Source organism: Eurypyga helias, unplaced genomic scaffold, assembly GCF_000690775.1.
Source record: "Eurypyga helias isolate BGI_N326 unplaced genomic scaffold, ASM69077v1 scaffold29835, whole genome shotgun sequence".
NCBI lineage: Eukaryota > Metazoa > Chordata > Aves > Eurypygiformes > Eurypygidae > Eurypyga > Eurypyga helias.
The window spans coordinates 810-23,864 of NW_010251587.1; the positions used below are offsets into that span (position 1 = coordinate 810).

The 23,055-nt window shown below is 44.1% G+C and overlaps 2 protein-coding genes across 2 annotated transcripts; one reads left to right on the plus strand and one right to left on the minus strand.

The window, feature by feature from the left end:
* Positions 1-836: 836 nt before the first annotated feature.
* Positions 837-12,163, plus strand: MED17 (mediator complex subunit 17). The gene is made up of 11 exons (XM_010152071.1): positions 837-999; positions 1,369-1,588; positions 2,375-2,511; positions 2,603-2,687; positions 3,787-3,939; positions 4,740-4,870; positions 6,243-6,427; positions 7,255-7,392; positions 8,398-8,515; positions 9,871-10,030; positions 11,958-12,163. The coding sequence occupies exons 1-11, from the start codon at positions 907-909 to the stop codon at positions 12,161-12,163; spliced, it is 1,626 nt and encodes a 541-aa protein (XP_010150373.1). The 5' UTR covers positions 837-906.
* A 5,553-nt stretch (positions 12,164-17,716) lies between these two features.
* On the minus strand, positions 17,717-22,977 carry VSTM5 (V-set and transmembrane domain containing 5). The gene is made up of 4 exons (XM_010152072.1): positions 22,467-22,977; positions 19,868-20,194; positions 19,632-19,772; positions 17,717-17,760 (listed from the first exon to the last, which is right to left on the minus strand). Exons 1-4 carry the CDS (start codon positions 22,975-22,977, stop codon positions 17,717-17,719), a joined length of 1,023 nt encoding a protein of 340 aa, XP_010150374.1.
* Positions 22,978-23,055: the final 78 nt, after the last annotated feature.

The window sequence follows — 23,055 nt, forward strand, 5'->3', positions numbered from 1 at the left end:
GCCCCTGTACTCTGCTCTGGTGACACCCCACCTGCAGTTGTGCCTGCAGCTCTGAGGCCCCACCATAAGGATACAGACCAGTTGGAGTGAGTCCAGAGGCGGCCACAAAGATGCTCAGAGGACTGGAGCACCTCTGCTATGGGGACAGGCTGAGAGAGTTGGACTTGTTCAGCCTGGAGAAGAGAAGGCTCTGGGGAGACCTTATTGCAGCCTTCCAGTACCTGAAGGGGCTACAAGGAAGCTGGGCAGCTCTGAGGCCCCACCATAAGGATACAGACCAGTTGGAGTGAGTCCAGAGGCGGCCACAAAGATGCTCAGAGGACTGGAGCACCTCTGCTATGGGGACAGGCTGAGAGAGTTGGACTTGTTCAGCCTGGAGAAGAGAAGGCTCTGGGGAGACCTTATTGCAGCCTTCCAGTACCTGAAGGGGCTACAAGGAAGCTGGGGGGGACTTTTTACAAGGGCCTGTAGTGACAGGACAAGGGGTAACAGGTTTAAACTGAAAGTGGGGAGGTTTAGATTAGATATCAGGAAGAAATTTTTCCTGGAGAGGGTGGTGAGGGGGAGTACTGGAACAGGTTTCCCAGAGAAGCTGTGGATGCCCCATCCCTGGAAGTGTTCAAGGCCAGGCTGGATGAGGCTTTGAGCAACCTGGTCTAGTGGAAGGTGTCCCTGCCCATGGCAGGGGGGGTGGAACTAGATGGTCTTTAAGGACCTTTCCAGCCCAAACCATTCTGTGGTTCTATAATTATGATCTCTGTGGTTTAAGAATGAACCTTACACTGTATCTTTTTACAGTCCTTTGTTTTCCCTTCTTTTGTTTTATTTTTAGGGTTGGTAAAGTTTCAGCCATCCCTCTGGCCTTGGGATTCAGTGAGGAACAACTTAAGAAGCGCCTTGACTGAGATGTGTGTGTTGTATGATGTTCTTAGTATCGTCAAGGATAAAAAGTTCATGACTCTAGATCCAGTTGTGCAGGATCCCCTTCCTCCAAAACAGGTATATTGTACCTAATTATGTAGTTGTGATGGTTTGGTACAAAAGATTTTATTCCACTGGCATTTTTCACGTGCGACGCGTACAAGATTTAGTGAAACGTGGCTTGTGATGTGTTGGTGCAGTGCCTTATTGGTCGGGGAAGGCTGAGAATGGGAGGTGAGGCTGATTTCAAAGGCCTCTTTGCTGAAGCTCTAAGTCAAAATGCTACTTGTGGCTAAATGATGTTGGGCTGAAAGTTACTCTAAATAAGTTACTTAACATCCAGGGAAAACAAAGTTATTAGTCACTGTCAATTAGTCAATTAGTTCCACTAATAATAATTTTTTGAGAATTAAGATACAAGAAGTTTTTCTCCTTATTTGTTACTAGAATCCTCAGTTTCTACAGTTGATCTCAAAAAAGAAGTCATTAGCTGGAGCAGCTCAAATCCTGTTGAAAGGTGCGGAAAGATTATCCAAATCGGTTGCGGAAAGCCAGGAAAATAAGCGACAAAGAGACTTCAACTCTGAACTGCTGAGACTGAGACAACACTGGAAGCTGAGAAAAGTGGGAGACAAAATTCTTGGGGATCTGAGTTACAGAAGTGCAGGTAAAGAGTAGGGTCTTTGTTTTTTTTTGAGAATGGATACCCACCAACTCCCTCACAAACCAGCCAGCACAGGAGTTAGCGAAGCAGCTAACGCAGGAGTCAGGGTGAGGATCAGCAGGCGTACGGGAGTGAACCAGAGAGAGTCAGGGAGGGAGAGTAATGGCGACCGGACCCCCTCCTCACCCCTGCCCCAAGCATGACGTACTATGGGATGAAATACTCCCTTGGTCAGTTGGGGTCAGGGGCCTGAACTGTGTGTCCCAGCACTGCCTGTAGCGAGACCGCGAGAGCTGGGAACGCAGCTGCAGTGTCAGAAGCGGAGAAAGACCTTGAATTCAGTGCAGGCATTGCCCAGCGCCAGCTGAGAACTTATCAGTGCTGCTCTCTGCATCCAGGAACAGCTTCCTAGCAGCCACGGTAAAGAGAGTTAACTTTCCTGACTGAATCCAGCACACCTTGTTTTAAGCAAATACCCTTTTTTCTCCCACTTCTTCTGACACTGTTTTGAAACACTGTTGGTTTTCTCCCATAACTATAAGTATTACCTGCTAACTTACTGTAAAATATTACACAGTCACACACTGAAGAACTGAGATGCTGGTGTGCTGAAATCAGCTTTCTAATTTACCCGTTTTTTTTTAAGAATTCGGTAAGGAATTTGAGTCAAGCGCAACTATGGAGGTTTGGAGACTTAGAAATACACGTTCTTCCAAAATGGGAGGTGTGAGCATCATTGTTTGCAGAAGGTGCTTTATAGTATGTGTGTCTTTGTCCTTCCTTTCTTAGGCTCCCTTTTTCTTCATCATGGCACATTTGAGGTGATAAAGAACACTGACATTGACTTAGATAAAAAGATACCTGAGGATTACTGTCCTTTGGATGTTCAAATTCCAAGTGATTTAGAAGGATCAGCCTACATAAAGGTTTGCCAGAGAAACTTTAATAACATAGCATGGGCTTTTTTTTATGCTTGCAGCAAAGAACAAGTATCAAATAATGGTCTCTTTTGCCTAGGTTTCTATTCAGAAACAAGCTCTCGACATTGGTGACCTTGGGACAGTCAATCTTTTTAAAAGACCCATGGCAAGATCAAAACCAGGTATAGCTAGCTCTATGTTGTTTTCTGAGCACGTTCTCAAGAAATGGGTTTGCACCTGATGTTTATTTGAAAATTCTAGTTTGAGAGAAGAGTCAACAAGGGTATTCTTCCCTAAGCTGAGATTTCCTGTGTTGGTGCTGCTTGGGCTTTGGAAAGAAGATACTTTCAGAGTGTCATCTTTCAGTTTTTTCATATGTGGCTACTTAATTTCTGAAATAAAATTACTAGGATTGTATTTTAGGTATTCTGGAGCACCTTTCATTAATCATTAAGAGTTTGAGCACGTAACCAAAAGCAAACTGAGGTATCGTGTCTCAACTGGACTAACTGTCCATTCACTCTTAAATTTGCCCAAAAGACATAATTTCTTCCTGTGGCTCCTATGTTTTTCTCCGAATCTGAAAGTGTGCTGGCAGCACGTGCATTAACTCCCAACAGCTCACCTGGGAGGTGGTAGCTTGAGTCATTTGAGATGTGACAGTATCTGAAGGTGTAAACTTTTGGGGTTAAAAATTCGTCTTTAACTCTTTAGGAATAAAAAGAACTGTCAGGATTGTGTTTCACAGTGATCTGGGACACGGATGCTTGTGCTGTCTTGCACATAGACAGGGTGGTTTATTAAGTAGATGTTTCATATGGTATTCAGGGTACAGCACAGAGCTTGTGTACTTTGTCAGACCAGAATCTTCCAAGAATTTGGGGCCTGTAAATCCTTTGAAAGCACGAACATGAATTTAACATTATTTGGTAGTTCATTGTGGAGTGCATTTAATAAAGCTACAAGTATCATGGAAAGTAAACTGCAACTCGAGAAGCAGGGTATTGTAAGCAGAGTTCACAAAAGGCCTGAGAATGTGCCAGAAGGGAGGTGCAGTTCACAGTACGTAACACGTAAAATCGAAGTAAAATGCACCAGTGTTACCTTAAAGTGCTCGCTTGACTGAGTGAAAATCCTGAAACCACTCAGTTTGGGTAGAAAATACCGACTACCATATCTCAGTGATTACTTGTGGCTACTGCACAGTACCTGGTATGTGAAGCTACCTGTGTAGCTTCTCTTTACCCTTTCCTCCTGCAAACATTGATTCCTATTTTTCAGGTTCTCCCCACTGGCAGACAAAGTTGGAGACTGCACAGAATGTTCTTTTGTGTAAAGAAATCTTTGCCCAGCTGTCACGAGAAGCTGTTCAAATCAAATCACAAATTCCTCACATTGTTGTGAAAAACCAAATCATCTCCCAGCCTTTCCCAGGTAGGAAACTTCTTAAGACTTTTTGACCTACAATTATTTGCTTAAACATGAACTGAAAATTGGGCGAGAGGGAAGTAACCTCCTTGTTTTTCAAAGGTTTTGAAAAACACAATTTCCCAGAACGTGAATTTTGCTTGCTAATTATAGAAACATTCAACTAAAGCACTTCAGTTTCTGATTTACTCCTGTTATTGTGTGGATTTTGGATTGTTTTTATTGTGATTGTGGGTTTTGTCAGTAGCACTTAAATCTGTCAAATGTAACGCCACGTGCACATTGCAGTTTGGAGCTGTGCATAAGTCATCGCTCCTGGGTTGCACGCAGGTGAAATTTAAGACTTGATTTAATGGGTCTGCAGAGGAGCAGAGGCTGATACTCTTAATGAGGATCGTTAAACAGCATGAGAATGGAAGGGGAGTTGGTTGATGAATCCTCTGTTCTTACAAGGAGTGCACAACTGATGACATTCAGACACACATTCTTCACATGATGTCTTAAAATTTGTGTGATGGTAAATCATTCCTTCTTTGGGGAAGGACTGGGGTCCTGGGGACTCTTTTGTGTGGGATTGAGTCACAGAAATTGGTGTGAGATGCACCTAGTGATTTATTAGTTGGCCTGTCAGCGCTTCAGTAGCGAGTCTTTGGTGCTGTGCTCTCCAACATCGTTCTTCGATTTTTCTCTGGTAGTGAATGCTGATTGTAAAACCTCTGACTATAAAACGGGAAGAAAAAGCAGTTTTCAGTAACTTGCTTGAAAATGGTCAGTGTCCTCATGTTGTTTTAATCTGCTTTCTGCAGGTTTGCAGTTGTCTATTTCTCTGTGTCACTCTTCCAATGACAAAAAATCACAGAAGTCCGCTTCTGAAAAACAGAATCCGGAGGATCATCTCTATGTGCTGGAACATAACTTGCATCAACTTATCAGAGAGGTAATGTGTTTACCGTCGGGGCTTTTGTTCAGACTTCCATGTAGTGCTGTAACCACAGGGTGCCGGTAGAGGCCAGTCACTTCCCAGCCATTTGTGTAAGGCGACCTGCCGTTCGGGTGTAGTACATACGGGTGCTTAGGGAGTTCTTTACTAAGAACCTTATTAGTTCTTTACTCAGGTTTTTACATCAGGCCTGACTCCTCGCTTCAGAAAAGCAATGCAAGGTTTTTCCAGTACAGCTCATCAGTCTCTTTTTTTGTGTCTAGTTCGTGCTTGTCAAGTACTTTAAGTGAGCATCTGTTCAGACTGTACTCCCATGAAGACAGAACAATCAATTACCATAGCAACTTTGCTTATTTGAGGGCCACTTCTCTGCTTCAGTGTTTTAGATTCTTACATAATCTAGCAGAAGGGTCTGGGGTAGAAGATTGAGGTTGTGTCTGTCCAGGAAAGGAGCACAATTTTAGATGTCTGAGCAGCTGTGAAACGTGTTCCAGAGAGTGTTCATCTCCTTAGAGCATGGCTCTGCAAGTCATGCAGTGATGTGGAATAGTCCAATGTTTTAAACACTAAAGTGGGTTTCATGAAGCTTTGGCTCATGCCCAGCTCTGTTGTGAATTTCCTTTGACTTGGAACAGGTAGCTAAATCTTTTTGTACCTCAATTTTTTTATCTTTAAAATGCTTCCATTATTTTTGTTTGACTCTTGTGTCTGTCTCCAGAGATGTATACAAGGCAGAGCTATCAGTAACAGCTACTGCCCAGCTACCAAAAGTTCTGTTAGCTAGCACCCTTTTTTAAAAATCACTTTCCATAGGGTTTGAATGAGCTACATGAATATGTGAGGCAGAGTATGAGTGCCAAGCTGATTTTAAAGTGCTGTCAAGTTTATAAAATAAAATTTACTTTTTGAAAGTACTTAAAAACCCTGATCATAGAATCATAGAATCACAGAATGGTTTCGGGTGGAAGGGACCTTAAAGATCATCTAGTTCCAACCCCCCTGCCATGGGCAGGGACCCCTTCCACTAGACCAGGTTGCTCAAAGCCTCATCCAGCCTGGCCTTGAACACTTCCAGGGATGGGGCATCCACAGCTTCTCTGGGCAACCTGTTCCAGTGCCTCCCCACCCTTGCCATGAAGAACTTCTTCCTGACATCTAATCTAAATCTCCCCACTTTCAATTTAAACCCATTACCCCTTGTCCTGTCACTACAGGCCCTTGTAAAAAGTCCCCTCCCAGCATCCTTGTAGGCCCCTTCAGGTACTGGAAAGCTGCAATGATGTGGAGCAGCGTATTGTAGCATACGTATTATTCCTTGCAGATCCGTTACTTGGTCACTTCCTTTTATAACGTGTGTTGTTTGTTGCAGTGTCACAAGCAAACCGTGAGCTCGACAGTGATGCCCCACCCAGCTAGTGCACCTTTTGGCCATAAGAGAATGAGACTTGCCGGGCCCCAGGCTTTTGATAAAAATGATATCAGTTCTTTACAGTCAAATGAAGGGCTTCTGGAAAAGATCATAAAGCAGGCAAAACATATCTTTTTGAGACGCAGGTAGGTCACAGGTTATTCTTCTTCAAGTTACAATAAAATGGTTTGTTATGTAGAATACATTCAATCTTTTTTAGGCTTCTTAAAACTAACTACTTCTTCCTTCACTGTTAAAATAGTCTTTATTTTTAAATACTAAGAACCAATAACATATGATGACATATGAGAAAACAACACTCAGCTAGTTAAAAAAAAAAGTCAGATTTCTTCCAGATCTGTGACAATTATGATGTAGGCTGCTGGTAATTGTCCCTGCTTTTCTTAAACTGCATACATCTTTTTTAGTATTCTTTGCTGTTTGGTAGCCGATGCTCAGGAATACCACTTTTCGCATACATCCTGCAGCAGTATTAATATACAGAGTAAACAAGTGTGCTTCATTAGTACCAGAATCAGAATGGTTTGGGTTGGAAGGGACCTTAAAAGACCATCTAGTTCCAACCCCCCTGCCATGGGCAGGGACACCTTCCACTAGACCAGGTTGCTCAGAGCCTCATCCAGCCTGGCCTTGAACACTTCCAGGGATGGGGCATCCACAGCTGCTCTGGGCAACCTGTTCCAGCGCCTCACCACCCTCTCCGGGAAGAACTTCTTCCTGACATCTAATCTAAACCTCCCCACTTTCAATTTAAACCTGTTACCCCTTGTCCTGTCAGAATGGTGCCGAAATAAAACTTCGATCCCCATTGTTCTGTTAAATTTGCCCCTTTTTTTTTTTAATGGTGTGCCACAAAAAAAACCCAAACTAATAACCTACTCGTTTCCTTTAAACAAGATAACAGCACAAACTGTCTAGATTATTGTGTATGAAATATGTCTTTATCTTCTAGAACTGCTCGAACCATTGACAGTCTGGCTAGTCGTATTGAGGATCCTCAGATTCAGGCCCACTGGTCCAATATAAATGATGTTTATGAGTCCAGTGTTAAAGTTCTAATAACTTCTCAAGGATACGAACAGATATGCAAGTAAGTGTGACAGTGCATGTGTCTTTCTAGTTGTAGAAGGGTGCAGCGGTGGCAGAGTGTGTTCAAGTTGTGTTTTACGGGTGGAGATTCTCTCTAGACAGACAAGTAGAAGCCTGTTACTTGTGTGGAGTGTTTGGTTTTGAGTTGGGGGGGAACAGCTACCCTAAGAAAACTCTTCACCCACTGTGGACTTCAATGAAGGGACTTAGCTAATCGTTAATTAGCGCTGTTTCCTTTCAAAGAAGGAATTGATGCTGAAAGTGGCCGTTTAAGGGCGGATTTACTTTGGATATGGAAACTTCATCTTCAGCTATCTGTTGTATGTGCCGGATTCTGACCTTCCAGCCTGGTCACAGAGAGCTAGTCAGTGCTCAGTCCTAGCTTGGTTGCATAGGTCCTGAAGGTGGAATTCATCTAACTCATGCTATTAGTTATGCACATTGTCAGCAAAATAAGAGATTTCATGTTCCAGAAATGAATGTCAGCGTGCTGACCAGCAGTGGATGAGCTAATGCGTTGACAGTGGATGAACCCGGTGTTTTCATTTTGAGCAGTCCTCTCTGGCTGTGTCCACGCTGCGGAGCAGGCTGTGGTCATTGATGCGGTTTGCCATCTCAGCTCCAGAGTATGCGTGCAGCCCGAGTCTTGGGTGTAGGACACAACAGGCCCCGAGTACACATCGTTTTCCCTGGCGCCTCTGGAAGGAAAGTTGGGCAAAGTGGCAGGCAGGGAGCTGTCAGGCAGCTCAGGAGGTTCCTTGGCCTGAACTAGCATGGACCATGCGTGGGAACGTGCCACAGAATATGTCTCCTGCAGTTTAGAGGGGGCTGTTGTGGTGAGTGCTGAAACGGAAATGTTTGGAGTTGCTGTCATATTCTAGAGGCTTTGCACCATCCTCATTGTAACAGTGCTTGTCAATGAATGGGAGGGATTCTGTGTTCTTAGCTTCCTGTTTTCTTAAGTGTTGTAATGCATTTTGAATAAATACGTGTCTTGTCTTCGAAGATCCATTCAGCTACAGCTGAACATAGGAGTTGAACAGATCAGAGTTGTGCATAGAGATGGAAGAGTTATTACCTTGTCCCATCAAGAACAAGAACTGCAGGATTTCCTTTTATCTCAGGTAGACTCATGTACATTATTCTTCCCTTTCTCATAGTGTTTGGGAAACAGAAGTATTTAGAATCTCACCTTTATCTGTGTAGAAAATGTTAGAAAACTTCAAATAAAGGTAATGAAAATAGGAAGGTCGATGACTGATTTTTTCAGTATGTTTCTATAGTGACTTTAGCAACTGTTACTAAAATATAATGGCAGTTTTTACTAAGGTCAGTAGTAATAATAAGTTTTTTCCCTTCTGTCGTGGTTTAACTCCAACCAGCAATAAAATACCATGAAGCTGCTCACACACCTCCTACATTTAAAATACATTTCTTTATGCTGGTAATTATGGGAGCACTAAGATTTTTGCATTCTTCAGAACAAGTCAGTGAGAGTCATAGCAGACAATAAGGTGTTCAGTGTGTATGAAACTTAGAGTAGCCAAGTTCTACCCAGGGATCTTAATGAGCCCACAATTACTGTCATTTCAACATTGTCTTGTTAATGTTCACTTTGCATCAGCCATTACTAAATCAGCTGATACTTGAATGAACTGTGTTTTCTGAATTGCTTGGAGCAAGCTGCTGGTTTCAGTCAAAAGTGACAGTCTGCCTACTATGCATTATAAATAGCCAAAATACAGGTCCTTAATAACAGTGGTTGGCCTGTTGCAGTTATGTGAAACTCTGTGACACAGAAAACAGGTTGAAACAGATTCTAGTGAAGATATCCCTTTTTGGTCAGGTGTTTTCAGAGTTATTCACAGAGAATTGCTGAACAGTGCTAGTTACTTCTTGTCACAAGTGTTCAGTCTTGATACAGGAAAACATTTGCGTTTAAACTTTTAAGCTGTTAAAGCTCAGTGCTTACACTTGAGCATTAAGGGAGATAATCATGCATCTGAGAACCTCAACTTGTTTTCTGAGTTTCCTATGATACTCCCCTCACAGATTTTATCTATTTGAGAGCAGAGGTCTCATTTCCATTCAAAGAAAGGATTTGGAAATAAACCTGTCTGTCACGTGAATTAGTTCTTGAGACCTAAATAAAGGTGTTTTGTAAATTGAAAGCAATACTTAAACAAAATGCATAAGCCTACAAAAATTCATCTAACCACATAGTGTGCTTAATGCAGTGGTTGTCTTTGTCTGCAAAGGAACTAGTCTAAATTCAGATAACACAAAGATCTACTAGCACTTATTTAACACATATGTTAAAAAAACCCCCACAGTTCCTCTGAAATTAGAGAACTTAGAAGACAAAGTCACTTTTATAAATACCTACTGTACAGCAGAAGAAAAAAATGCTCAGTAAAACTCGTAAGCAATTCTTTCTGTGGTGTGCAAATATTGAACAGAACCTCTTGTTACCTTTCAGATGTCACAGCACCAAGTGCATGCAGTTCAGCAGCTTGCGAAGGTTATGGGATGGCATGTGCTGAGCTTCAGCAACCATGTTGGGCTGGGGCCGGTGGAGAGTATTGGCAATGCATCAGCAATAACTGTAGCATCACCGAATGGAGACTATGCCATTTCAGGTAGTGTTTTCTATTCCAAATGTATGGAAAATCTTAACGTTCTTAAGCAAATTCTACAGGCTTTGTAGGTCTCTTCCTGAGATAGTCTCTAGACTTTTTTTAGAATAATGTCAGTTTGTAGCAAAATATTCTAGAACCGATCTCTTTTGTGTATGGAATTGACACCTCAATAGAATCAACACTTTGCCCAGTAAGCCACTTTAAATAAATGTGATTTAGTTTACACAGGCTTGAAAGTATATCTCAGGATTAGCATAGGAAAAACAGATTACAGAAACCATCGAGATCCTGAGAGAAGGGAGACACCAGGATTACAACTCTTGACTTAATGAGAAGAGAGTTTGATCTCTTCAGGGTTTCTTGAAAGAATCCTATGGGATACCATCCTGTGGGATGAAGAGAAGAGGGGTCCAAGAGAGATGGTTGAGTATTTCAAGGATCACCTCTTTCAAGCTCAAGAATGGTCATTCCTGTGTGCAGGAGGCTCTGCAAAGATGACATCTGTGTGGATGAACAGGGAGCTCGTGACTCAACTCATGACATACAAAGGAAGCTCCAAGAGATTATGAGTGGGATCAGTTGAGGGAGGAAGATAGACTGTCCAAGCTTGCATTGATGGGGATAGGAAAGCCAAAGCCTATCCGCAGTTGAATCTGGTGAGGGATGTACAGGGCAACAAGGTGTCCCTGCTCATGGCAGGGGGGTTGGAACTAGATGGTCTTTGAGGTCCCTTCCAACCCAAACCATTCTATGATTCTAAGAGTAGCTTCAGCAGGTATGTTAGCAGCAAAAGGAAGAATGGGAAAATGTGAGCCTGCTGTTACATGGGGAGAGGACCTGGTGGCCCAGGACCTGGAGAAGCCCGGTGTACTCAATGCCTTCTTTGCTCTGGTCTTAAGATTTGCCTTCAGGAATCCCAGTCCCTAAGACCCATGGGAAGTTTTGGAGCAAAGAATTACCCTTAGTAGGGGCGGATTGAGTCAGTGAACCTTTGGACAAACTAGACATACACAGCCTGGACCAGGTGGGATGTATCCATGAGTGCTGAAGGAGCTGGCTGATGTCACTGTAAGGCCGCTCTTGAGCACCTTTGGAAGGTCGTGGTGATCAGGAAGGGTTCCTGAGGACTGGAAGAAGGCAGATGTCACACTGTATATTCAAGAAGGAGAATCTGGGGAACTACAAACTGGTCACTGGGAAGATGAGGCAAAACCCCAGTCCCAGAAGCAGTTTTCAAACATATTAAGGACAAGATGGTGATGGGGAATAGTCAGCATCGATTTAAGAAGCAGAAATTATGTTCAGTTAGCCCGTTATCTCTTTGCAGAAGGCTAGCTTGGGAGGTGAGGGGAAAGCTAAGTGTTATCTCCCTAATTGCTTGTTTAAAAAACAAACATACACCAGCACCCCCCAACATCAACACAAAACCCCAGCCAAGCCAACAGAACACCACTACCCCTCCACCAGTCTTGCAGAGTTTTGTGATTAAAAGCCACAGCTATCCCGAGTGACTTCACTCCTGTCCATTTGAGAGAAATCCATTAGAAACAATCTATTTTTGGTCACCTTTTTCAACAGTGGTGGGGAACACGTTCAAGGTAAGAACTGCCAAAAAACCCCATTTGCCTTTCCTGGCATCATTAGGGGAAAAGAAATGCATTTGTAAAGCATATGTGTGGGGTTTTTTGGTCAAATGTTTCTCTGGTTTGCTATAACCATGAACGTGCAGTGCTAAAGGAACAAAGTCAGATGTGGGAGACGAGAGAATTTGAAGAGAAATACTTTTTTTTTTTTTTTAAAAAAAAAAGGTAATTTCCCTTGTTTGCTTTCAGCATGTTGGGAATGGAGTAGGAGTAATGTGTAGCATACATGAGGAAGGAATTCCTCTGTGTAAAAATGCTCATTAAAAAATCTCTGTTCATCACAGTACGTAATGGTCCGGAAAGTGGCAGCAAAGTTATGGTTCAGTTTCCACGGAGTCAGTGCAAGGATCTCCCCAAAGGCGACGTCCTGCAAGACAACAAGTGGAATCACCTTCGAGGGCCGTTCAAGGAAGTCCAGTGGAATAAAATGGAAGGGCGTAACTTTGTGTATAAAATGGAACTGCTGATGGCTGCCCTAACTCCGTGCTAATCATCCGTCAGCCTCTCCCGGGGGCGGCTTTGAATCATCACGGGGCTGCGGACGATTGCTGCCCATGCAGTGAAGTGGAACCTCTGGGGTAGCGAAGCAGAACCTCTGGGGTAATTTTTTCCTGTACAGAATGCCCGCCGTAGTGTTTGTAATAAAACCATTTTCAGTGATATATAAAACAGAACTTGTTGAAAAAGCTCCTTTCCACTGTATCTTTGCAGATTGCTGTATGCACAGGAACATAGCTGAGTCACTCATGTATTTTTCTTTTCTAAAATTAAATTCAGTAATCTTTGCTGTGTGAAAGGTGTCTGCTCAGGCTCATTCCCCTTCCCTTCCTGCCCCTACGTTCTCTCAGTAGATCTTTTCAAGTATTTCTGGAAGATGAAAATCACTAGAACTGAATTGTGCTGTCGATAAGCCTTTTAGTAGCTTCTACCGCCGGGAAGGGCTGTCCTTGTGGAAGCTGCTGGACTTGTTTGATTAGAAGTCAGCAGAGGAGGAGCAGAGCACCCTTGTCATGAACTGAGGCTCAACAAAACTCGAGATTCAAGGAAGTCTTCACCACGTGATGTCGTGGGGTTGGTTTGTGTTAACTACGTTGATGTGGCTTCTGGGTGACCCATTTCTTTTGGGGAGGTTTATTTGCTTAGCAATTTGTTTAAGCTCAGAGAGTTAAGAAGTCACAACTTGGGACAAACGTCTTTCCTGTCTGATACAGGCAGGTGAAGCTGTGTGGTGTCGGTTACTCTGCTTGTGTTTTCTGTCCTTGTTTTTTGCAAGCATGTAGAGGAAAGGGTCTTACTCTGCTTGCACAACTGTGATGGTTTGAGTTTGTGGGGAACTTGTGAGGATCCATGTCTGGATAGAAGCAGGTAACTCTCATGCAGACCTTGGATTTCCACACTCTGCTGCTCTCTCTCTTTTTCCCCTGCGCTGGCACTGATTATCATCCAGGGATGATGATAATCATCCTCCTGAAGATCAGCTCTTTTGAGTTCCTTTAAAATTTAAAAAAATCATTTTTGTCTTTTTTTGGTTGTAATTATAGGCTTCTGGAAGCTTCTAGTAAGGTTTTGCACACAGCTTTTCATTTTGATGATTGCATGCTAAAGGTCTTTTGAAACCTGTCAGTATGGGCCTGCTCAGAGATCTGTCGTAGTGTGTTAGGAGGGGGTGTGTATAAATACAGACATGAGAACTGCTTGCACACAGGACATGTTTGAACCGGGCATCCGATTTGTACGGTGACAGTTGTTATTTTGCCGTGTTCTCGAGCAATAAAGCATAGTTGTAGGAACTAAATATTAAGCAATTGCGTGTGGCAAGCTGCTGCTCAGTCTGCATCCAAAGCAGCTGCTGTGTTGGTGTTTGCTGGTGTGGAACATCGTGTGATTTTAGTTCCTTGAAGTACTTGCTTCTGTGCAACTGAACTGTGGAAGAGAAAGGGTCTTCCTTTCAGCGTCTCACCAGTTACTCTCAAAAGAGCCTCGTAAAATCGGGCGCACATCAGATGCATCAGACTGTTGGCTGAACTATTCCCCAAAGAACAAAAGGCCCTCTCGGCCTGGAATTGCAGTGCCTGCCGGCCAGGCAATACTAACCCTGGCATCACGGGTGTCATGTGAGATTCCCCCACTTTTCAAGAAGATCACGAGACTATTTTCAACTAGTATTTTTTCATTTGTGTAAGTTGTCTTAACTTACACAAATTTTCACTTTCACTTACACTATTTTCAACTAGTATTGTTTCATTTGTGTAAGTTGTCTTAACTTACACAAATTTTCACTTTCACTTACACTATTTTCAACTAGTATTTTTTCATTTGTGTAAGTTGTCTTAACTTACACAAATTTTCACTTTCACTTACACTATTTTCAACTAGTATTGTTTCATTTGTGTAAGTTGTCTTAACTTACACAAATTTTCACTTTCACTTACACTATTTTCAACTAGTATTTTTTCATTTGTGTAAGTTGTCTTAACTTACACAAATTTTCACTTTCACTTACACTATTTTCAACTAGTATTTTTTCATTTGTGTAAGTTAAGACAACTCAGACAAATGAAAAAATACTAGTTGAAAATAGTCTCGTGATCTTCTTGAAAAGTAGGGGAATCTCACATGACACCCGTGATGCCAGGGTTAGTATTGCCTGGCCGGCAGGCACTGCAATTCCAGGCCGAGAGGGCCTTTTGTTCTTTGGGGAATAGTTCAGCCAACAGTCTGATGCATCTGATGTGCGCCCAATTTTACGAGGCTCTTTTGACTCTTGGCAACACAACAGATCTCCTCTTGCAGAAATTGCAAGGTGAGCATATGAAACTTACAAGTGTCTTTACACTTTGCTGTTCTTAACCTACATTGACAGGTCTGCAAGTAGTGATGGCCTCTGCGTCACATCTGCTCTTCATTACCGAGTAATACCAAGTTGAATACACAGGGATTCCTAATTTTAATGGAAAACAGATTGATTAGGCTTTTAACAGAAGGACAGTGTTGAATATAAGGATAGGCTCCTTATAGCACCTTCCAGTACCTGAAGGGGGCTACAAGGGAGCTGGGATGGGACTTTTTACAAGGGTCTGTAGTGACAGGACAAGGGGTAACGGGTTTAAATTGAGAACGGGGAGGTTTAGATTAGATATCAGGAAAAAGTTCTTCATGGAGAGGGTGGTGAGGTACTGGAACAAGTTGCTCCGTGTTGAACATGAACATGTTGTGGATGCCCGATCCCTGGAAGGGTTCAAGGCCAGGCTGGATGAGGCTTTGAGCAACCTGGTCTAGTGGAAGGTGTCCCTGCCCATGGCAGGGGGGTTGGAACTAGATGATCTTTAAGGTCCCTTCCAACCCAAACCATTCTGTGATTCTGTGTTTCTGTGAAATTATTAGTAATGCATCTTTGAACATGCAATGAAGACATCAGGGGATGGTTAGGGCGTTTACAGTTGATTGCCAAAGCAAACCTGTGAAAATGGACATCTCAAAGTTGAAATGCAAAATGCCTTAATCCCTTTGATCACTTGGAATGCTCTGAATTTGCTGCTGCTGTGCCTGGAGTTTACAAGTGCAGTAAGAACAGCTATTAATTTCTAAACTTCCACTTCAGCAGCTTGCTGTAAGACTTTAGATACTTCAGACACCTCCAGTGTAGCACGAAACTGCTGCGGACAGCTTAGCCTCACTTTCTGTGGATCAGATGTTGCTGACATTAATAATGCATATTGGCAAACTTCAGTTTGGGAAAACGTGGGTATGTTATAAGTGACCATAGACTCTTGCATATAGAGTAAGCATGTTAAATTCTGGGTAGAACGTGGGAGTGAGGAATTGTGGTTGAGGAAAGCAGTATGTGGGCTAACTGTACTGCATGTCCTGTCCTCACCGAGTGTTACTTGCATCCCTGTGTTCATCTAGGATGTTGCCACCTAAAAGCAAGGCTGGCACCAGCGTCAGTAGCCAAGGACGGGTGCCTGCAATTGCTGGCTCTCTAGCCAGGCTGGGAGGGGTAGTGCTAGTCGTGAACCTCTTGCTGCTGTTAATGTGCATCTTAAATCGATGAATTTAAAATGGTCTTTCCCTGCTTTCACTCCAGCTTTCGAACACTGCAGTTCAGAAGTGTAAGCCCTCTGTGCAATTACAGCCGTGCATTCACAGGGGCATTAGTGTCTCTATACGTTTCCCGACTTGGGCAGTTACAGCGTTTGGGTCAGCGTGAGCAGATCGGAGTGGTGTTACGTGTCTGTCCTTTCTCCAGGAGTCTGGCAGTGCCCCTGCTATGTACTCAGCTGAGCCTAATGCGTAACTTCACGTTCAAGTTCTAAAATTCGGGGATTAAAAAAATAATCTGGAACAGATAAACAGGAAAAAAAAACCCCAACATTTATTAATGTTTTTCCATACGCTATATGGATACTTTACAAAATACTTCAAGCTTGATGATTAAAATAGATGCACTTACAACTTCTTTGTCATCAAAGCTTAATTCACTCCAAGGTACAGAAGACTGGTAATATATACTTAAAGTGAAGAATTAGAACAACGTACTTTGCCAAGCTGTGCTGTAGCTGTGCTTTTTTTTAAATTTCTCACTTTTTTTGGCCTCTTATCCTAGATGCAGGAAGGAGCGACCAGCTGAACCTGGTACCCGAATTTATGAGTGAGTGAGAAGCCAGTTCAATCTGGGGATGACTTTTAAAGTCTCGTGCGCAGGGTGCTTTGGGAAGAGCCTGTTTGCACTGTTACGCACTTGGTGTGAAATTGCTTTTCTGTCTCTAACTCCTCATACCTCTGCACCTGAGTGTCGCGGTCCCTGGCCAGAGGGGAGGATCTGACAGCCCGTCTTGTAAAAGCCGTATGCGAACCAGCGAGCTGAAGCGTGCAAGAGGCAGTAGCAGTTCAGCTCAAAAAGCCACGGCTGCAGACAGACTAGTCCATGGTCTCCTGCGTGTTCAGAGTTTATTTCACACTGCAGGATTATTCTCTTCACAAAATCAAAACGGGATGAGTTGAAGCCTGATCAGTGTAGGGCTTTCTCACTCACAAAAGCAAATGTTATTGCCCCCAGAAGATGTGCAGGTGGAAAATACAAGTGACACACACGTTCGAGAAAACACTAGTTAGATCACTTTGTGTTTTCTTATAGCGCAGGAGAGCGAAGGTGGCTTCTCAGCACGAACACTTTCAGAACTGCATTTGTAAATACTAAATTTCAGAGCAGTGCTGTTTTAACTTTTCTTCCCGCTCTTCGTCGGTGGGCTGTTTGCAAAGGGCTCAACATCTTTCACAACGAAACGGTGTCGTGTTTTGCCACCCCGCTGCTGCGATGTTGTATTTTATCTGAGCCCTCTACGTCCCCTTCAGCGTGCAGTTCCTTGTTTAACCACCTTTCCCAGTAATGTCATAAAACGTGTGCTGATATCCTGGGGCAGTGTAAACAACTGGAAACGTAAGTGGGGAAACTTTGACCAGCTCAGTGTTGTTTCAAAGTCAGTTTTGTCTCGTGAAGAATTACAGTTCGTCTTCGGAGCTTCAGGAAATTCCTTACACCCAGAAGTAGCAGCACAGGCGCAATAAACAGGATTCAATCCTTGCAATTAATTTTTTCATGTAATACTGTAATTAGACGTATTTATTATGTTGAAGGATGCTAATGGGTGCTCTTTCTGTAATAGGAGACTTGCTGTAGCCAAAATACAGGTGTCCTTCAAGCCCATGATCGTTTCCTTTCTGGGTTAATCTTAGAGGTTTGGTTGGTTGGTTGTTTTCAAGAGTGGTAGAAGCTGCAGATTTTATTAATTGGCCACAAAAATGTGTTTGTGCTCAGCATGAAAGCAGACTTCTTTTACTTCAGCCTTGGCTAGCAGAGCCGAAAACTTGACAGGTCAAAACAGCTTCATCAGACACTGCTGATTTCATGTCTAATTAGTTTGCAAGTCACATGTTTCTACAGAAGTCACAAACATGTTACCTTTTAGGCTTCTTCTCTCTTTCTTTGCCAATACTTTCTCCTGAGGTAGAATTGTTATTTTTGTTATGAGACAGTCCTTGGCTAACACTCAATGGTGTCCAATTCAATCTCTTCAGTTGCACTTGCTGCAAATAAAAGGGTATTATTATTGATTGGCATATGGATTTGGAGGGCCAGCATTCCAAAATTAACAGTGCTGTGTTAATAGCTGAGAGGTTTTTAACTTTTTAATATTAGCTCAGGCTTACTCATCGACAATTAGGTTTTAAATACATGTTTTCAAATTATTTAACTGCATAAAAAGTCCCTCAGAATCTTTAATGTGACATTGTTTTTTTTCTAATACAAGACTAAAGGCACTATGAAAACTGAAGTCCATGGGGCCCATCCTTACACTTCTGACTTCTGAAAGGAGGGCTCTTCTAAGGTAGACTTGGGGCAGAAGGCAGGTCCCTGCTTTGGAATACGTCCTGGGAGACAACAGAGCAAATGTCCAGAGCGGTGGTTAAACACTGGTAAACCAACCCAGAGTTGGTTTTCCTGAACTCCACCAAATAACTGTATCTGATTCAGCAATGTAGGAACACTGGATTTAACTGGAGGAAGAAAAAGCTTTTTCCAGGGTAGTGACAGGACAAGGAGAAACGGGTTTCAATTGAAAGTGGGGAGGTTTAGATTAGATATCAGGAAGAAATTCTGCCCGGAGAGGGTGGTGAGGCACTGGAACAGGTTGCCCAGAGAAGCTGTGGATGCCCCATCCCTGGAAGTGTTCAAGGCCAGGCTGGATGAGGCTTGGAGCAACCTGGTCTAGTGGAAGGTGTCCCTGCCCATGGCAGGAGGGGTGGAACTAGATGATCTTTAAGGTCCCTTCCAACCCAAACCATTCCATGATTCTATGATTCTGTAAAAGCCTGTGTGTTCTGGCACAATAGGAAAATTTACAGTAGCTACAGAAGCTTGCGAGCAGTGTGTACATGGTGAAAACAGCAGCAGCCCTTAGACCTGTAGGTGAGCAGCAGAAAGGAAGAGGCAGCTCGAGCCTAATTAATCTCTTGTATTGGGTTTTGCGGAGTTGATGCAAAGTCTGGGCCGTAAGGCTTGGGATTGTTGAGTATCTGTGTTGGTCTAGTAAAATACTGATACTTGGGCTGCTTGTTGTAATGTCACAGCTTAAGCAGCGCTTGTTAGAGAAGAAATACAGACCTTTTACCTACAGGGCAAGAAACCACTAGCGAATCTGCACTTACAAAGAAAGGAGGCGAACACCTAAAATGTTTTGGAGTGGTTAAAGGAACGTCCTGTTCCAAGGACGTACCGAGAGCTTGAGCCCAAGCCCGTTGCATGGCACTTTGTCTTGCAGCCTAGGATGAATATCCCTGGCTGTGGCTTGGAAATTTCTTCTCTAATATGCGAATGTTCCCTTCGAGCAGCCTTTGTGTTTCGTGACTGGTGTCTTCGTTGCGTGTCAGAACTCTGGGTTTGATCAGTCAGTGTTCACTGGAGTCTGCAACTGGATCAAACGTGAGGACAGAAGAAAGGGGGATTTGAGAGGAGAGGGAGGGGTGCAGTCCTCCATGAAGTGGGATGGGAACCACTCCCAGGGGCCATTTGAGTATTTTCCCTTAGGAAATACCCTGCTGGTGCAGCCCCTGAGAGCGTTGCTGATGCTCTTGACTGTCTCCTGCTCTCTGATGGACTATTGCAGCTCTGGCCTTTTCTCCCTAACATCTGCAGTTGGCAATGCTGGGAAGCGTTTCATGGTTTCTGATGTAAAATGTATAAAGTAGATGTCCTGTGGACTGTTCTGCAGCTAAATAGCTATTATTCACTTGCCTTGGCTAGCGAAGAGCTGAACAGGATAACTGAATTGAGCCCTTCCAGCCTTGTTTCTCGGTGTCCCTGCTTAGCACCTTTATGGCTCAAATCACAAGTGAATTTTAGGCTCAAAATTCAGACTTGAAAATCCTATAGCTCGACTGCATTCTTACAGAGGTACCTGTTAATTTGTGTGCCCTCTTCTTCTGAAACAGATGCAGGGATTTATTACACAGCCACATGAAGCAGATCAAAACGGCAGATACTGCGGTGAGAAATGCAAGGAGAACTGCCACAAAATGTAAATCTTCATAGATAATCTCTGCGGGGAGGACAGGAAAACAAATATTAAATTGATTACAAGCAAATTAATGTTTAAACACAGGGGGAAGCCAGGAACTCCCATCCAGTTTGTACCGTAAACGTTGACTATGATGGTGCCGTAGGTGTTGCTTCCATACTCCTCTGTTACAGTGACAAAATAGTAGCCGGCATCTCTCATGCCCACGTTCAGAAGCTGTATAGAGCCATTGTCAAAAGTAGTCACTCTGTCCTTGTAGACCGCGGATATATTGACATAATTCCCACTTTTCCACTCAACAATTTTGGTGGTGCCCCAGCTCGACACATGCTTCCACTCGATGGTGGCGACGCCTCTGCAAGAGTATTCAACTGAGAGCAGGAGGTTTTGTGCCACGGTTGCGTTGATGTTGGGTTGTGGGACGACTAACGAGACTGCAGGAGCTGAAAGACAGAGGAGGGCAATGAGTGTGGAGGTGATGCTGCGCCAACCGTCTGGAGCAGGGTGGGACCTCAGGGGCGTAATTCATAGAATCACGGAAGGGTTTGGGTTGGAAGGGACCTTAAAGACCATCCAGTTCCAACCCCCCTGCCATGGGCAGGGACACCTTCCACTAGACCAGGTTGCTCCAAGCCTCATCCAGCCTGGCCTGGAACACTTCCAGGGATGGGGCATCCACAGCTTCTCTGGGCAACCTGTTCCAGGGCCTCACCAACCTCTCCGGGAAAGAATTTCTGCCTGATATCTAATCTAAACCTCCCCGCTTTCAATTTAAACCCATTACCCCTTGTCCTGTCACTATAGGCCCTTGGAAAAAGTCTCCTCCCAGCTTCCTTGTAGCCCCTTCAGGTACTGGAAGGCTGCAATAAGGTCTCCATTCATCCTACCTATCTCAGTGGTCTGTTTTAAGAGAGGATGGATTGTGCTTTGCAGTTTCTCTTTCTGCTGACCATAAAAGCAACGTACATACTTAAATTAAAGACTAAATACCCATTTTTAATTGGTGATAGTCAGGAGAAAGGTTTTCACCATACATGACAAGTCATTGCATGTGTTTCAGTACCCAAGAGGAGAGAGTTTGGAAGATTCTTTCTGTGTAAGGGAACATAACATTTTCTGAAAACTGGGTAATGCTTTTGTATTCATCAATAACTGGCTTTCCTTTAAAATCCTGCATTTAAAAGGGAAGTTTAATGACCGTGGCCAAGGTAACCTATTATATTAATTAATTACCATCCCCCAAAACCAAGAACTGTAGCAGGCTTAAGTGTGTGAAGACTTGGCAAGGACTTCATCATGTTTCCAGGATGTGTAATCAACATCTGAGACAAGATCTTCGTAACGGCAGCCAGGTATATGCCAGTGCAGATAAACTGCATCAGAGGTACACAGCTTCATGCAAAGACAGGGACTTCGTGTTCCAGGCAAAAATGCACACGGAAGAGGATTTCATACTCACCTAGTCCCTACTGATGTGATTGTGGAGCTGTTTTAACACTGTGAAACTGAACTGGCCATTTAGTTTAATGTGTAACTGCAGTGATTTCAGCTTGCGTGTGGGTATTTCTGCAGGAAGATTTGGGTGAACACCAACATCTGAGTTTCAACTGGCTTTTTTTTTTTCTTTTTAATAATTAGTGGCATGTTTGAGACACTTGGCTAGAGACTGAAATCCTGTTATCTACCCGCAAAAATCAAACCAGACAAAAGGCAGATAAAGCACAGCGTAAAGCCTCACCGCTGAATGTCTCTTCCTGGTTGGCTTGGAGCAGCTCACCCACTCTCCTCTCTCTCATCCTGTGGGCACAGCCTGACTGCAAGAGTAGAACTGAAAAATAATGCTGACCTGATGCTGTCTGTACCCCAGTGGGGAGGGTGAGACCCTCAGCTACGCTGAAGGAGCGCAAAGCAGGACCCCTGAGGATGCTCCTGGGGGTTCTTCAGAGTCTCCAGGCAAAAGAATGGTTAAAAAAAGGCAAAGAAAAATACCTCCAAGGGTAAGACATTACTTTTTAAATCCTATTAAAAGCTACATGGCCAGCAAAACCCCAGAGCAACCACAAATGGGGAATTACGAGCTGACTTTGCTCTATTTGGGATCTGTATCAGAATTCAGAAACTGCTGCTCAAGGTAAGGCAGGGTAGCTGGGGAGGCCAGTTTGACTCCCAGGCCCTCACCAGCACAGGAAGAAGTTCCAGCCTCCATATATTTGTAAACCAGGTGGGATCTAGGCTTTTTCCAGCCAAGACTCCTGGGATTCCCCCTTCATTGGTGTATTTTGTCATGCTTGTGCGGCTGGGTCTCCTTGCAGGGACACTGTGCTTTCCGGCTATCCCAGCGCATCCTCGGCTAAGCTGTGGTCTCCCATTCCCCCTGTGAGCAGGAGAGACTAACCAGAGCTGTGAAAAAGGCGTTTGTGCCAGCCAGAGACACAGAACAGACGGGAACCTCTGGTAATCGCTGCAAATTGTTCTAATTGTTTTCTGTTCCATGTGTTTATTTAAAGGCCTTTTGCTGTGTTTCTGACTAGACAGGGGCTGAGCGTCTCACCACGGTGACCTTTTATGTTTTGATAAAGGCACGGCTTTGTTTTGAATATGCCACTGCAAGGTAAAATTGAAAAAAATATTTAAAACCCTCCCATTAAATGAGTTCCAAGCGTGTTCCGTCCCCGTCTGGCACACGAAACCACAAAAGGCAACGCACTGTCTAACCATTCAAAAATAGTGTTAATGCGCAGTCCGCCTGGATCACCCGAAACCGGTCTAATCCACCCCGAGCGGCATGGGCCCGGAGAGCAAACATCACACCCGCCTGCGGCACCCTGCGCCAGGCCTCCGTGCTCTCCTGGTTGCAAAACCAGACCCTTCCCGGCCAGTCCAACACGCTCGGAGGAGCGGAGGGTACCGGTGAGTTTGCTCTCCCCGGCACGCTCCTGCACCCCGAAGCATTCGCCTGGCTGCGAGTCAAGGCTGGAAGCTGGGCCTGCGGCATCCTGGGCAGCGGGAAGAAAAGGGCTCCATGGGCTCCATGGGGAGCCTCCATGCAGGAGCTCTGAAAGGGTGGGGGCACAGCGCTAAAACGGGGCTGTCGAACTCTGGGGACAGCTCGTCCACCCTTGGGTGTCCCGCCTGTCACCTTGCTGTTGAAGGAGATGGCGTGACGTGTCCGAAGCAAACAGCTGGCACTGCCCACCCCAATTCCCAGGCGGGGGGCTGGCTCCATCCTCCTCTGCTCCCGGCCCGGAGAGGGATGGCCGGCTCCCTGCGGGCTGCCCCGCGGGGTGCTGGCTGGCAACCCCCC